Source organism: Pundamilia nyererei, unplaced genomic scaffold (assembly GCF_000239375.1).
Source record: "Pundamilia nyererei isolate P.nyererei 1_Seehausen unplaced genomic scaffold, PunNye1.0 scaffold00080, whole genome shotgun sequence".
Classification (NCBI taxonomy): domain Eukaryota; kingdom Metazoa; phylum Chordata; class Actinopteri; order Cichliformes; family Cichlidae; genus Pundamilia; species Pundamilia nyererei.
Window position 1 is genome coordinate 721464 of NW_005187481.1, and position 13603 is coordinate 735066.

General features: G+C 40.0%; 3 protein-coding genes across 3 annotated transcripts in view; 1 reads left to right on the forward strand and 2 right to left on the reverse strand.

Moving 5' to 3' along the window:
- shpk (sedoheptulokinase) overlaps positions 1–5554 on the reverse strand; it is a 12109-nt gene extending 6555 nt beyond the window's left edge. Inside the window, exons 1-5 of the mRNA XM_005737818.2 lie at positions 5360–5554; positions 5139–5280; positions 887–1061; positions 643–795; positions 302–477 (exon numbers count right to left, since the gene is read on the reverse strand). Of these exons, the coding sequence (XP_005737875.1) occupies positions 302–477; positions 643–795; positions 887–1061; positions 5139–5280; positions 5360–5497 (784 nt within the window). The 5' untranslated portion in view covers positions 5498–5554. The remainder of the gene's footprint in view (positions 1–301; positions 478–642; positions 796–886; positions 1062–5138; positions 5281–5359) is intronic.
- A 224-nt stretch (positions 5555–5778) lies between these two features.
- Positions 5779–7476, forward strand: emc6 (ER membrane protein complex subunit 6). The gene is made up of 2 exons (XM_005737821.1): positions 5779–6010; positions 6667–7476. Exon 2 carries the CDS (start codon positions 6700–6702, stop codon positions 7030–7032), a length of 333 nt encoding a protein of 110 aa, XP_005737878.1. The 5' UTR covers positions 5779–6010; positions 6667–6699; the 3' UTR covers positions 7033–7476.
- p2rx5 (purinergic receptor P2X, ligand-gated ion channel, 5) overlaps positions 7460–13603 on the reverse strand; it is a 7357-nt gene continuing 1213 nt past the window's right edge. The window contains exons 4-12 of the mRNA XM_005737819.1: positions 13512–13587; positions 13204–13288; positions 12942–13022; positions 10653–10794; positions 8980–9113; positions 8801–8894; positions 8644–8709; positions 8381–8469; positions 7460–8292 (exon numbers count right to left, since the gene is read on the reverse strand). Coding sequence (XP_005737876.1) covers positions 8034–8292; positions 8381–8469; positions 8644–8709; positions 8801–8894; positions 8980–9113; positions 10653–10794; positions 12942–13022; positions 13204–13288; positions 13512–13587 — 1026 coding nt within the window. The 3' untranslated portion in view covers positions 7460–8033. The remainder of the gene's footprint in view (positions 8293–8380; positions 8470–8643; positions 8710–8800; positions 8895–8979; positions 9114–10652; positions 10795–12941; positions 13023–13203; positions 13289–13511; positions 13588–13603) is intronic.

Consider the following 13603-nt stretch of genomic DNA (forward strand, 5'->3'; position numbering starts at 1 on the left):
AAGGATTCCACTTCTTGTGTTTTGATTTTGACCCAGGTGTCGTCTACATATCTGTACCAGTGGCTGGGTACTCTCCCTTTAAAAGAGCCAAGAGCCTTACATTCGACTTCCTCCATGTAAATGTTGGCTACAATAGGCAATAGTGTGGTTTGTGATTCAGCTAAGCTGTAAACAAATTCCCCTTTTGGGATTATTAAAGTTATCCGAATCTGAATTAACTTATAAATGCAGATCCACAATCAACTGTGAGAACATTGTGCATTTAGTTCATTAAGAGAGATAAATGGATATCCTGTTTCACCTGCATCTGTCCGTTCGCTCATGCAGGAGTAGACGGAGCACTGGAAGTCTCCTAGCGCGGCCCCTACTGGCGTGCCAGCAGGGATGCCGTGCCACTGAGAGCAGGTCTTTCCTGCCAAGCTACCAGATGGCACGCACTTAGGAAGCAGGTGCAAAGGGAAGCCAGCACCCTTCAGACTAGAGGACACACACACACATACAGTGCTTGTTATGTATGCTTGCACTGATGCAAAAAGTGTTAGGTAAATGAGGCTGCAAACCAAACATGCACAACAGTTTTCATGCAGTAGGTGCATCTAGTAAAGTGTTGTAAAAAGGAAGGACGTTCAACACTATACAAACATGTTTTCGTTCCACTGATTGGATGACGTGTTGAAGAAGCCCCAGCTGGCTGCATTCTGAGGTGTCATCACACACCTGTCCAAACCGCACAGCATGGACACCACATAGTCCTGGATAGTACCTGCAACCGTAAAGTCCTCAAGGAATTTGGGTCTGCGGCAAAACCACACAGCTTCAGCTTTTGTATCACAATTGCAAAATGTATTTATTTATAATGTATTTATTTTTAAAGATGTGAGCTTACTTGTGTTTCATGTACCAGAAGATTGTTGCACAGCCAAACCCCGTGGCGACGCTGAGATGAGAGTCTGGTCTGGGAAGAGAGGTGAGGAAGTCATTGCTGCAACGTCCATCTTGCCAGGTGATCAGCTGACTGGTGTCTTTGGCTGTTAAGGAATCACTATTGGACCAGACGCAACCTGGGAGGTGCAAAAGACAGTCAACTGAGTGCTTACAACTTTAATACAACCCTTGTTTGAGTTGTTATGTTGACTGCTGTGTTCTTGAAAGACTCTGTCCTTTGCCCTGTCCTATTATCAGTCAATTGTTCTAAAGCCTCTGGATCCACTTAAACATTAGTCAAACTAAACTGCATGCTTATTTTAGATACCACTCTATACAGATACTCTACACGTATCTGTCGCTATTCTTTGTGACCATATGGATCGGTCCCTCATATTACCATTATTTCACCCAAAGGCACCAAGTTAATACTTAAAAAAGCTGCAACAATACACACAAATATAAAAAGTACTTGGTGACAACTTTGCTTTTAGCCTTTAACCCTCTGGGGTTCAGGGTATAACTGGTTGTTTTTTGACTACTTTTGATTTGTCCTCTATATTTCACCTTTAAAAACTGTTTATCTTGCCAATTCTGTTATTTTCACATTTTGACATACTGTATAAGCACAACTGATCTAAATTCAGACAAAATTTAAAATATGAGTAGAAAAAAGTTGTATTTTTGACTGTAAAAAACACAAACATGTTTTACGAATCATTTTCATAACTTGAAATGCAAATAGAAATTGTACATTTTTTGAAAATATGCACAAGTTTTGCAAACAATAAAGTTATATGGTACTATTTATCTAAAAATGCAGCCAAGGCTCAGACGTTTTTTATATAACCATTTAAAACTATTTAGAGAACAATGAGGTGTTCTGCATCAAATAAGAAGACACACAAATTATATATGCAACTCCAAAAATAGTTTGTGTCCACTATAAGACAGAGGAGAACAGCACAGGGATAAATCCTGCAGGTATGACAGAAGGTGTGTCACTCCTGTTTTCCATGTGGAGACAGCGTTTACATCTGCCTTTGGTGGCTTTTTTTGCAGCAACTGTGACATTCACTAGTAGAAGTGACACACAAAACAAAACAACGACTACACTACACATTAACTACACAAGACAACACACTAACTTGAGTCCAAACACAGTAAACGTCACAAATCTATCATGTATCAAAACTCACTCGCTCACTCTCGCTGGTGTCACTCCTAAAACTTCGCCCTCTTCCTAAACAACCAAATGCCACATAATTTTTGATTGGTCGACATGGCACATTTTTCCACTTTCTTTTTTTTCACTCCCAAGCAGAGAGTGTTTGCTACCGCTGTCCATAGAAAACGCCGTTTTTACGGTTTCTTCCCGCTGTAAACACCACTGTTTTATTTAGAATTGAAACTAACACTCAGTCCGTCAACCCTAGAGGGTTAATCAGAAAGCCTTAAGTTGGCTAGTTATGTAACTGGCTAAATGTTTAAAGTAGGGGTGGGCGATATAAACGATATACGATAGAAACGATATAAATTTGGCCAACGATAGAGATTTTGAATATCACGATAGCGCATGTTGATGATGTCATCAAGCTGCACCTGTTTTGGTCGAAAGCATCGCAGCTGCTACAACCATTATCATCTGCAAATTATGCCGACAGTCACAGCAAAGAGATGAAACATTTTTGAAATATGGGGAAAGCCAAAAACTGCGCTTCCTCCACTTCCGTAACATTGATTCATTAATGTTGAATTCTCTCGCAGCTGTTCTATTCCCATATTGTTCATCCTCCAGCTTCACTGTGCTAATGTTATGCTAACATAGCTGTGTCGCTAGCAATCACATAGCACAACATTATATACCAGGTAGTCCAACTTCAGTAACCCTGCAAACACCACTGCTGTTTAGTTTTCTGTCTTCATTTATGTTGAAAGTGGTAGCAGAGCTGTACGTTTTAATTAGTTTCAAAAATCTCTCAGTCAGAATATGGTATGTCATGTTTAGGTGGAAACTAGCGAGCTAACTTCCTGTTAACTTCTAACTCCGTTAAATTTAATAAATTCAGTTTTTATGGATGCATGGATGTTAAACTTAATTGTTACACCTGATAAAGCAGCAACGCTGATGATTTTATTAAAGATGAAAGAATTTAGACCGTTTTTAACTCCTAGTGTTGGTTTGACTTTGGGACCTGAAGGGGATGAGGTTTTGGACACAGATTACTCCGCGTAATGCTCTGACAATCCAGAATTCATATATAAGGCACACTCTCGATTTTTGAGAAAATTAAAGGATTTTAAGTGTGCCTTATAGTGTGGAAAATACGTTATACAGAAGAAAAGAATATATTGCGATATATATCGTTACCACACATGCTTCAAATTATACCACGATATGACTTTTAGCCCATATCGCCAGCCCTAGTTTAAAGCTTTCACATGAGTAAAAGAACATATTTTACTGCTAATGCTAAGTAATGTTAGCTAAGTTCACAGCATATTCCATAAATCTTTATGCCATAACTAACTGTATAATAGCGCTGCCGTATTGCATCACACTCATTGCATTTCAATCATTTCTCCAGCGAGTTTGATAGCTAGCAAAATAATAATCATAATTTTAAAAATTAGCATGTGTAACGTACTGGAAAATTATTCACTAGGACTCACCTATCATGCGACTGGAGAGCGCAAACTCCGCCATTGTCGTTTTCCATCAAACACTCATTAAAACAGCAACTGCAGGTATGTTTTTTGTTTTTGTTTTAGAACTTTATAACTGCAGGTATGTTAGCGTGCTCATCCCGACAGTTAGGGGGAGAGGCGGGTCACATATTGAAACAGACAGCCACAGAGGTGCAAGGCAGCCCAGGCAGAGAAATTTTGCTTTTACATTTTGCGACTCATTTTATTTCTCTATCTGATAAAAATAAATAAATAAATCAATTAGATAGTTATTTGTGGTGAATGAAATACAGTTACACTTTCAAGCACTTTTAAGCACCACATCTGAAATGTAAGCAATCACCCTTACGAACCATGATACTGAATACACAGATGCTTAAAAAAAAAGGGGTTCCAGAGTGTTTGGCAGTGTGGAAAGATTAAAATATCTTGGGAAGAGATCAGATTGACAAGTGAGAAAATAATTACTTAGTGAAAATAAATGAAAATATTCTATTGATAAACAGCGCGATAGTCAGAAAACTATAGGACTTTTAAATGGTGATTACATAGTAAGTCAAGAAAGCTTTGCAGGAGGTATACATGTTTCCAGTGTGTCCTAGTGTAAGCTGTATAAGTGTCCAAATGTGTGGCTGTAAACACCCTAAGAAAAATTCTCTCCAATCTATCTAAGATTTGCATCACTTCAGTACCTAATCTGTGATGATCCTGGTATAATTCATCCATCGTTACACAAATGTTTCCATCCTCCACCTAAATGAATGTATCCAAGATACAAGAATTAAGATTACACTGATACACACAGTATGTTTCCTGAATCCCTGATGGTTGTGTTCAGAGAAGGGACATCGGGTGGTAAAGGTCCTAAAACATGATCAACTACTCCCCACTCACAATTTACCATTAGACTGGAGCACTGTTAATCACACATTGCTTCATGCCATTGGATCAGGGCATAGATAGGATCAATGGTGAGATGTAAGTGAGGACTGCACTTCATTACATTCATGATAATGTTTTAGTTACTTATTAATTTGTAGATCTTAAAATCTATCCATGTTCTACCTTCACTCTTCGACCCTACCACATCTGGGTCCCAGGAAAGAGGTAGACAATGAAAAAAACAGAACCTGTGTTATGTGGTATTATAAAAGTCAAAGCACTGTCAAAGTAATGTCTCTAATTCTGAAATAGCTCCTGAATGTAGTGCAAAATCGTTTGACTCATTTCTTAATTGGTATTATGACTTTTACTTGAGTAAAGAGCCGAAGTACTTGTTTCGTCACTTTGCCAAACAAAGACTCTTTTGGCTCTTGCGCAGTGTCATCTGTATTTGGCACAGGGCTGCACGTGAGCCTGAAAATCATGTCTAATCTTTCCTTTGACACCTGATTTTGTTTTTGATCACATTTTTCTCATTTCCCGTGAAAAGAAAATCAGAAACAATCCCCAATCATAGAGCCGTTGTTACACAAGTTACCACACTGACGATGAAATGCCACAGCCCGCGCGCAGAATAACTTTACCGCTTTTTGGTTTCCAGAATAAAACTCCGTGCATCTGTCCGGTCAGCCCGATGCAGCACACATGCTGCAGTTTGTCTCTGGGCAGGAGGCCAATGCACCGGTCCAGAGTGTCTATGATCCGACCCGTGTCCTGCTCTTTCGCCTGCGTTACACACAATCACACAGAGGTGTTTAGATTACTGAGCTGTAGTTAAAATTGCGGGACAAGTGAACGCACTCACCTTTATCCCGCTATCGTCGGCTAAATCAGAAACAGTCGGTAAAGACTGACTGGCAGCTATAGCTCTACATCCTCTGTCTAATAAAACGGCTTTTACTGAAGAGGTACCCACGTCCAAACCCAGGATAAAGTTAGACATGACTGATGTTTACGATATGTACCTTGAGCTTTTTTCATACCGAAATGCCAAAGTCCTCACTGCTGCATTCATGTGATTAAAGGAGTTTAGAGCTTCTTTGCTACTTAGATGAAATTTGCTGTTATAAAACTGCTGTTTTAGCCAAAAATGTGAAATAACGAATTTACATTTTGATGTAACATAGTGTCTCCTTCGATACAAATTCAAAGGTAGCTTCCCTGCTTAAACGTTATTCAAGGTAGATCAATTTCCTACTGTTTGACTGTCAAGGAATGCACCAAATCGGCTCCTGAGGCTGACTACCGCCTTCCCACAATGCACTGCGCAGGAGCATGGCTGACTTTCGTATAGGAGTGTCATCCGAACGAGAATGAATGCACTTTTTCTTTTGGTGACAGCAGCTGACTTTTCCTGTAACTGCTTTAGATTCAGGTTTGCTAAGTAAATCTTGCATGTTATGTTTTTGTGACCGCGTCGTGAGGAGTCGACAGGAAGTCCCTACATTAATCTCCGGTGAGAGCCTGTCACCGTCAGTGGGCAGCTGGGAGAGCTAGCACTGCTAGAATTAGCACTGGTAGAAATGTTAAAATAGTTCAGCTGACGTGCAGTTTAGCCCCCAATAGTCTGACTCTGCTTTGTGTAGTTTGAAAACTGATGTCTGTGTCGTATAATTTTACCTTTTTATGTCAAAACGAGGCTTTGAATCACCTTGAAGTTTGGCAATAGCTAAGCGAACCCGACTTGCTTTCTTTGTCACGCAGAGTGAAGAGCTTTAATGTGTCCAGATTTGTAGTTTTATGTTGATTCAGTGTCATGATGATCGGTAGTTTTTATTTTTATCTTTCTTTTTTAATATAATAACCTTCATTACCAGCAGTAAGATGGCCCTTAAATTATTCCTGGTGAAAATTGTCTGTCAATAGATTTTTAAAGTGAAACCGATCGGTCTCTGTTTTAAATGAGCTATTTTTGTTTTGTTTCTATTTGGTGTTAATTCTATAAAGCATCCCGAGTCAGGATGTTTAGGATTTGAAATCATTAGTCCTACTATTCATCATGTTATTTCGATTTTGATTATTTATGAATTAAAAACCTCATTGTGCGAGGTACATAAAATCATAGTAGGTACTGTTGCTCTAACATTGTTGCCTTAATCTTTGATGTTACAGCAGCACCTTCTGTGGTAGCCGACCAGAGCCAAGATGGCTGGAGTTGGGGCCAAGCGCGAGGGACCACAGTTCATCAGTGAAGTGGCAGTGAGAGGCAACGCGGCAGTGCTGGATTACTGCCGCACCTCTGTGTCTGCGCTCTCGGGAGCAACAGCCGGTATCCTTGGCCTGACGGGACTGTACGGCTTCATCTTTTATTTCCTATCATCCTTTCTCCTCTCACTGCTGCTTATTCTCAAGGCCGGACGGCGGTGGAACAAATTCTTCAAATCACGGCGGCTGCTCTTTACTGGAGGCCTCGTCGGAGGCCTCTTCACATATGTCCTGTTCTGGACTTTCTTGTACGGGATGGTGCACGTATACTAGAACATCTACTCGAAATAACTCAGAAATATTTGTCTAATGCTCTGTAATTCTTTAGGTTTGTCTGCCTGCTGTTGTAGATAGGCTGTTAGTGGAAGGCTTCCATTGTGAACTGTTTATATGTTAAACGATGAGTTAAGAGAATTAACTGTCCTTTTCTTTCCTCCATATTTAACAGAGAATGAACTCTAACCTGTACTTAGAGAGCTATAGTTATAATGTAGGTTTACAGATCAAATCCTCACAAGTTAAACCAAGTCAGAAAACAGCAGATGTAATTACTGACTGGATTAAAGATCTCTCTAGAAGTTTTTTTGGATCACTTTTTCTTCACTGGGGAGTGTCACTAATAATAATAAAATTGTGATGACAAAAATGTGTTTCCAATGACAAAGAACATTCAATAAATAAAAACAGGAACAGCAAACAATAAAGGGAGACTCTGCATTTCAGTTTCCATTCATTACACAGAGAATATGTCCACTTGGACTCGTAGAGCATGTCAGGCTGTATTCTTCAGTGTCGCCAGTGAATACTGTGTAAAAGCTTCATATCAAAGCCATGATCAGTACAGCTAACTGAACATACAGCAGAAAGCAGCAACAGTGTTTGTGCATTTTAACAACACAATACATGTGTTGAGCTGTAAAAACACAATTAAGACCACACATTTTCTTATGAATTGCTTCTAAGTGTAGTTTTTAAAAACTTTCATGCCTACTTTTATTACTATATATTGTAATTACTGTCACTGCTACTTGCCAGTTGAGTGGTAATGAATCTGTTTTGAATCCTGACCCTGCTACTTTCTTTGACGTCCTGACCTCATGCACTGTGCACAACATTTACATTCCCCTGGATCAACACATCTTCAGTCAGGGCATCACTCATGCTAGTGACCGTGCTAGCAGTTGTGCCGGCAGGTAAGACGTGGACGTCAGTCCCACCTTTGGGTTCCGCCTCATGCAGGAAAACAAACAGGTGATCTTGCTCTGCCTGCAGACCTAATTGTGAGCCATGAAAGTGATATGATGCTTCGTCTCGGTGCCTTGGGGTGGAGCAGAGTATCGCTGTCCCGTGTTACGTGGAATTGTGGGACCCCTTTTCTCTGTAGGTGGCTGGCTCTCCGCAGAAGATCCTGCAGTGGGCTCAGTTTCTCCTGGATTTTTGATGGAATTTGTAGCCCCTTTCTCTGTCCCTGGTCTTCTGGACCTCTTTTCCCGATGGCCCGTTTTCTCATCTTTAACTTTGGTCCTCTCTTTTCTGTTGCACACAGCATTAGAGAGGTGTGCGAAAGTGAGGAGCAAGATTTAGAAAATGGCAAAGTTTTTGGTAACATATGAAGTCCTACTTGAAGTTGATGATTTCAAATTTCCTCTCTCTGTAGAAGGAGCTCGTGTTCATCATGTACAATAATATCATATCACAGGCAAAGGCTCCCTAAAAGAGAAAAATAAACAAATGAACTGGAACAGGAGAGAATATTACTTTTCTTGGTGGGGATTCCACATCATCCACTGTCCTGTAATATGACAGTTTTGAACTTAGCACCGTGGTAATTGCACAGCAATCATCCACACATGCGTCAGCAGAATATTCTAATAAATTACTCACTGCACCGAGGAGAGCAACACCTGAGCCAATGGCAATTACTGTGGGGACAATATTGAATTTCCCGGCCTGTAAAACAATAACCAGAAACTCACTGTTAATCTCCCACCAGAATGATGTGCTTTAGAAAAAAACTAAACTGCTACTATCTCCACAGTACCTGACCATTGATCATTATATCAAAGCGAATCCCATACACTTTATACAGCGTGCGATAGGTTTCCCCATTTTGATCCTTATAGTATCTGGCATATCTGTAGAAAAAATAGTTGACATAAGATGTAAAGGCTGAAAACATGTTGGAAACAGTGAGCAGAGTGAAGGTAGTGGGTACCATACCTGAAGTTGTATCCCGATGTGATTGAGTTGTTCAAATTAATGTCCAAACGGGTGAAGCTGTACTGTGGATTACACAGAGAATAATCTTTATCCAGGTCACAGTTCCACTCAATGAGAATGCCAACAGAGCCGCCCTGATGGACACAAAGGGTAAATATTAATAGCACATCAGCGGATACACCACAAACCATACCGTACAGAGTGCTTTACAAAAAGTAAAACTTTTTAAACATAACATACCACAACCAGAGAAGACATACGCAGATAAAATCAAGTTACATGAGGCTTTGGCAAGAAAATGCTTATTTTGAACAACTGTGTTCATTTGGGATGTAATTCAGTTGAGGTGCCCCGATCTTTCTCCCTCAGAGCCTCAAACTGAAGTTGCTTGTAACGGGCAACACAGATTTAATTTGGGACCAGCCAAACGCAGTTCCAGAAACTCAGTTTTTCATAACTCTAAACAGAAACTGAAAAGGATTAAATACTACTGAAAACTCCACATGTCCATCATCCATTTTCTTCCAGCTGATTATATAACATATACATATACATATACATATACATATACAGATGAAGACCACAAGATGTGTCAAAAAGCTTCACGACAACGACACATAACGACATGTATGTGAATCTAACCAGTTCATAAATGACCCTGCTGTTAGTAGTCTACCAGAGGCTGGCTTTTAATACACAGCTTTACTGTATTTGCATTGCAGAGAGATTCAAGTGTTTGTGGGATATTTGCAGATTTTCTTACAAATCATTAAAGAAATCAGCTTTTTTGTGCAAGCAGACCATCTCCCTATAACTCAATCAACTGATTTGAGTTTGTGTGTCCACAGAGAGATAAACTGTGTATTGCAGAATCTTCACTGTACTTTGTCCTCTTCTAACATTTTATAATGTTAGAAGATCTGCTCAAGAAATCTAAACAAGTGATGGCGAGCTACTGAGACCAGATTTCTATTATAGTTTGTTAGCAAACAACTGTGAGGAAGTGAGGAACCAAAATCACTCCCGCACATAGTCTTAATTGTTTGTCTGTCTGTGTGTTTGTTTGCTGTTTTGCATCCAGAGTTTGTCAAATTTCAATTTCAAATTCATTCATTCATTCTCAAATTTAGTTTGAGGTTAGATATCAATAACAACTCAAGCTGATTCAATTTTGGTCAAAATCTGGTTAAAGTCAAGGTCACACCAAATGTAAAAATCAGTTTAAAAAATCTTCAAACTTCACAACAATATGCTACACCCTGGGGGACATGAGTACCTGAAATTGGCCATTAACATTGGCCTTTAATGTTAGCACCCAAGGTTAAAGCTGACCTTGACCAAAAAAAATTAAACCATATTGACTATTATATCATATGAAAGGGCATGCAAAGAGCTGTACGACGCACTTTTTATTTTCTCAATACAACATCCTATGACGTCACCATGATGCTGGAAAGCTTAACATAAGAACTTTTTTTTTTTTTAGCTCTTTTTTCAATACAACGCTTGACGACTTCAAAACGACACAAAATGATCAATATGCTACACTAATATACTCCAGTAGATTTCCATGTTAACAATGCTGACATGATCATGAAACATTAAAGTTTTAGCATAGGTCTTGCCCTTCAGGGGAATTTGCTCTCTTTGAGTGTTGTTGTTTCACTTTGTACCTTAACAGCCATTTCCTGGAAGTCATGTCCAGCACTGCTGACAAGATCTCTGAGGCGAAAGATGGGGCAGTAAGGATGATTCTCTTTTTCATAGAAACATCTCTTTAGGTAGCTTTCATCAGAAGTTTCAAGAACATTGGCTCTAGAAGTAATAGACAGCAGATGTGGAGTTAATGATATCAGAAACTTGTGTTTTCACTCAATGAAATGACTTAAGTGAAAAGATGGAAGTTAGAGTTATCAGGGTTTTGCTGATGACAGCAGATAAGGCACAGCTGGTTCCATGCCTGAACCAGCTGTGCTCTTTCTGTCTAAAGTTTGTATGTTTTCCATGTGCCTGTTTGGGGTTTCTTCTCACAGACCAAAGGCATGCATGTTGTGTTATGTGGTCATTCTGAGTGGCCGCAGGCGTGGATGTGAGAATGTGTGCTCTCTTTTTTGCCCCGTGATGGACTGGCTGCCTGTTCAGGGTGTACCCTGCATCTTAGCTGACATTGGCAGCTAGATGGATAAGCATTTAAGAAAAATGGGATGGATGGATGACTTGAAAGTGCAACATCAGAGTCTGACCACCGGTTGTCATACTTAGGACAATATTGACAATTTGACTGAAAACTTGAATCTCTGAAAATATGATTTTTAGAATATATATTAGTCTTTGGTATTTCTTCCTTTTGCTTTACTAAGACCCAACCCTTGGTCTTCTTTACACCATAAAATGTTGGGCTTGGCCTATTATCCTGCAGCACTGTGAATCCTTCAGATGCAAAACAGAGGCCATGTTTCTGAACAGGAAGGGGCTACTGGCTGAGCGTGAAGGTCCTTTATTATAGACATACTTGTCCAGGGTAGAAAACAACTCTAGACTTCACATCCAGAAGAAGGTGTAAGCCGAAGCACGTAGGTGTATTTTTAGTGTCACTTGCCCACAAAGAAGCTACTTTATTACTCGCATAAACTACTAGGACTGCCAGGACCTGGATTTTTTAAGCCAGTTATGGTTAGATTCATTTATTTTCTTCCTCCTGATGGTTTTCTTGTGCCCAGTAGTCTGTTACTTCCATAGCACTAGGTGGTCCTCTCAATAAATAGGACTTTTTTCCATTATGTACATTTTTTAATATAACTTTTGCTGACTTTTGCTCACTTGGTCTTTATTGATGTCTTTTGATTTATCTGTTTTTGTTTTGTTTTTTTCCTGCAGTGAATAAAGATGGATGTATTGATCTTCTATGGCTGCTTTTGGACACTCTGCATCCATTTTCCAGCATTTTAGAGCTCTGCCCTGTGGGAACCTTCACACTCACAATGACCCAGTCAAAGCTCTTTGTTGCTAAGAATAACAGGCTGACTAGTGACACTTTTGCTCAGTTATGATGTAATATGTGTTCTCCAAATCAACCTGTTCTATTCTGCTTCAGGGGAAGGAAACAACTCAAAAAATGTTACTTTTTGCACAAAGATGTTAACAAATTCAGTGCCACAGTTTGGCTAGAAATATGGAAGAATCTAAGATTTATCTTCCTTTTTTTATATGATTATAAATCTTTATAACAATTTTTTTTTTTTTTAAAGGGGAGAAGATTTTTAATGTGATCTCATACCATTTTAACTTTGCCTTAACTTTGGTCCTCAGATACGCACATATGCCTCTGCATCTGTACCACTGTGCACTTCAGAGTTTCACTGTCTGGACTCCAACTAATCTGACTAAGCTTTCTTCAGTGTACACTACAAAAGTGGCGCATGCAGCATGCGTAAGTCAGTCAAACCAAAGCTTACACCCTCTAGCTGCAAGCAAAAGAAAAAAACGTAACTGGATACAGGACACTGTAAGATGTGTAGTGTTGCCGGCCATTTGAAGTAAGTTCCATTCAGGCGAAAGCATTACCTCATTAATCACAGGCATGCCAAGATTAGTAGGGGAACATAAGAGATGTATCCGTAATTATAGTAAGATCTTGACAGATGAATTAGCTATAGCTGGGGCATCTCTGTGCATTATTGCAGGACTCGTGCAGGGAACAGCGGAGAGGGTAGCTCAATGGGCTAGCCCATTCTGATCAGACACCTGTCCAGGGCAAGGCTTGCTGTCAAGGACGTCTCAGATGACTGTTTCACTGTCTCACTGAGTGCAATGCACAGAATGGTATAAATAGAAGGCTCTCTGCACCCTAAAGCTATTTAAAGCAGCCACTGGAGCGTGCATATCCCCCCAGGTCACTCTATGCCCCAATCCCTGGAAGACATAGGCACACCAGCAATCAGCAGCCACTTATAGCTACTTACTTGGAGAACTCAAACTTGGGGAACCTGATGAAATTCTTGATGTAGATGGTGAAGTTTTCTGCATCGCTCAGTAAGGGCTCTCTGGAAATGAAAGAGACAGGCAGCTGTGTGAAAAAAGAAAAGGGAGGCAACAGCCTGTGCCAGTAATAAATAGAACCTGTGAAATATCTGGGTCTGTGTGAGGGATCAGAGCCAGTGTTAATGCAGCAGCAGCTCAAAATGGCAAATTTCCAAAGTTCTGTGAGGGATGATGAATGCTCACGCGGGTCTCTTGTTGTATTCAACGGGACACCAGGCATGAATCTCGCAGGTCCCGGTGCTGTTTAAACACAAGCCAGTCTTGATTCCTAACAGAGAGAGAGAGAGCAAAGAGTTGGCAGGCTGTGTGGTGGAGCTGAACAAGAACTTAAAAAATGAAAAGACACAGAGAGACATAATGAAATGTGTAATATTAAAGAGTGGCGGTATCAGGACAATATTTTGTATTGTTTCATTATACAGATCATAAATCAGAGAATGGAAAAAGCGAGGATAAATCCAAACAAACAATCAGATTTTTACATCCCTCACCATGACCTGCTGTTACAGGCTCCCCCTCCATGCAGTCATCATCAGTTTTGCATCGTCCATCTGGCACCTTGGAACTCTGTTAGAGGCACGAT

Excerpts from the sequence above, each read along its gene's own strand:
- emc6 (XM_005737821.1), top strand. The coding sequence starts at position 6,700 with ATGGCTGGAGTTGGGGCCAAGCGCGAGGGACCACAGTTCATCAGTGAA.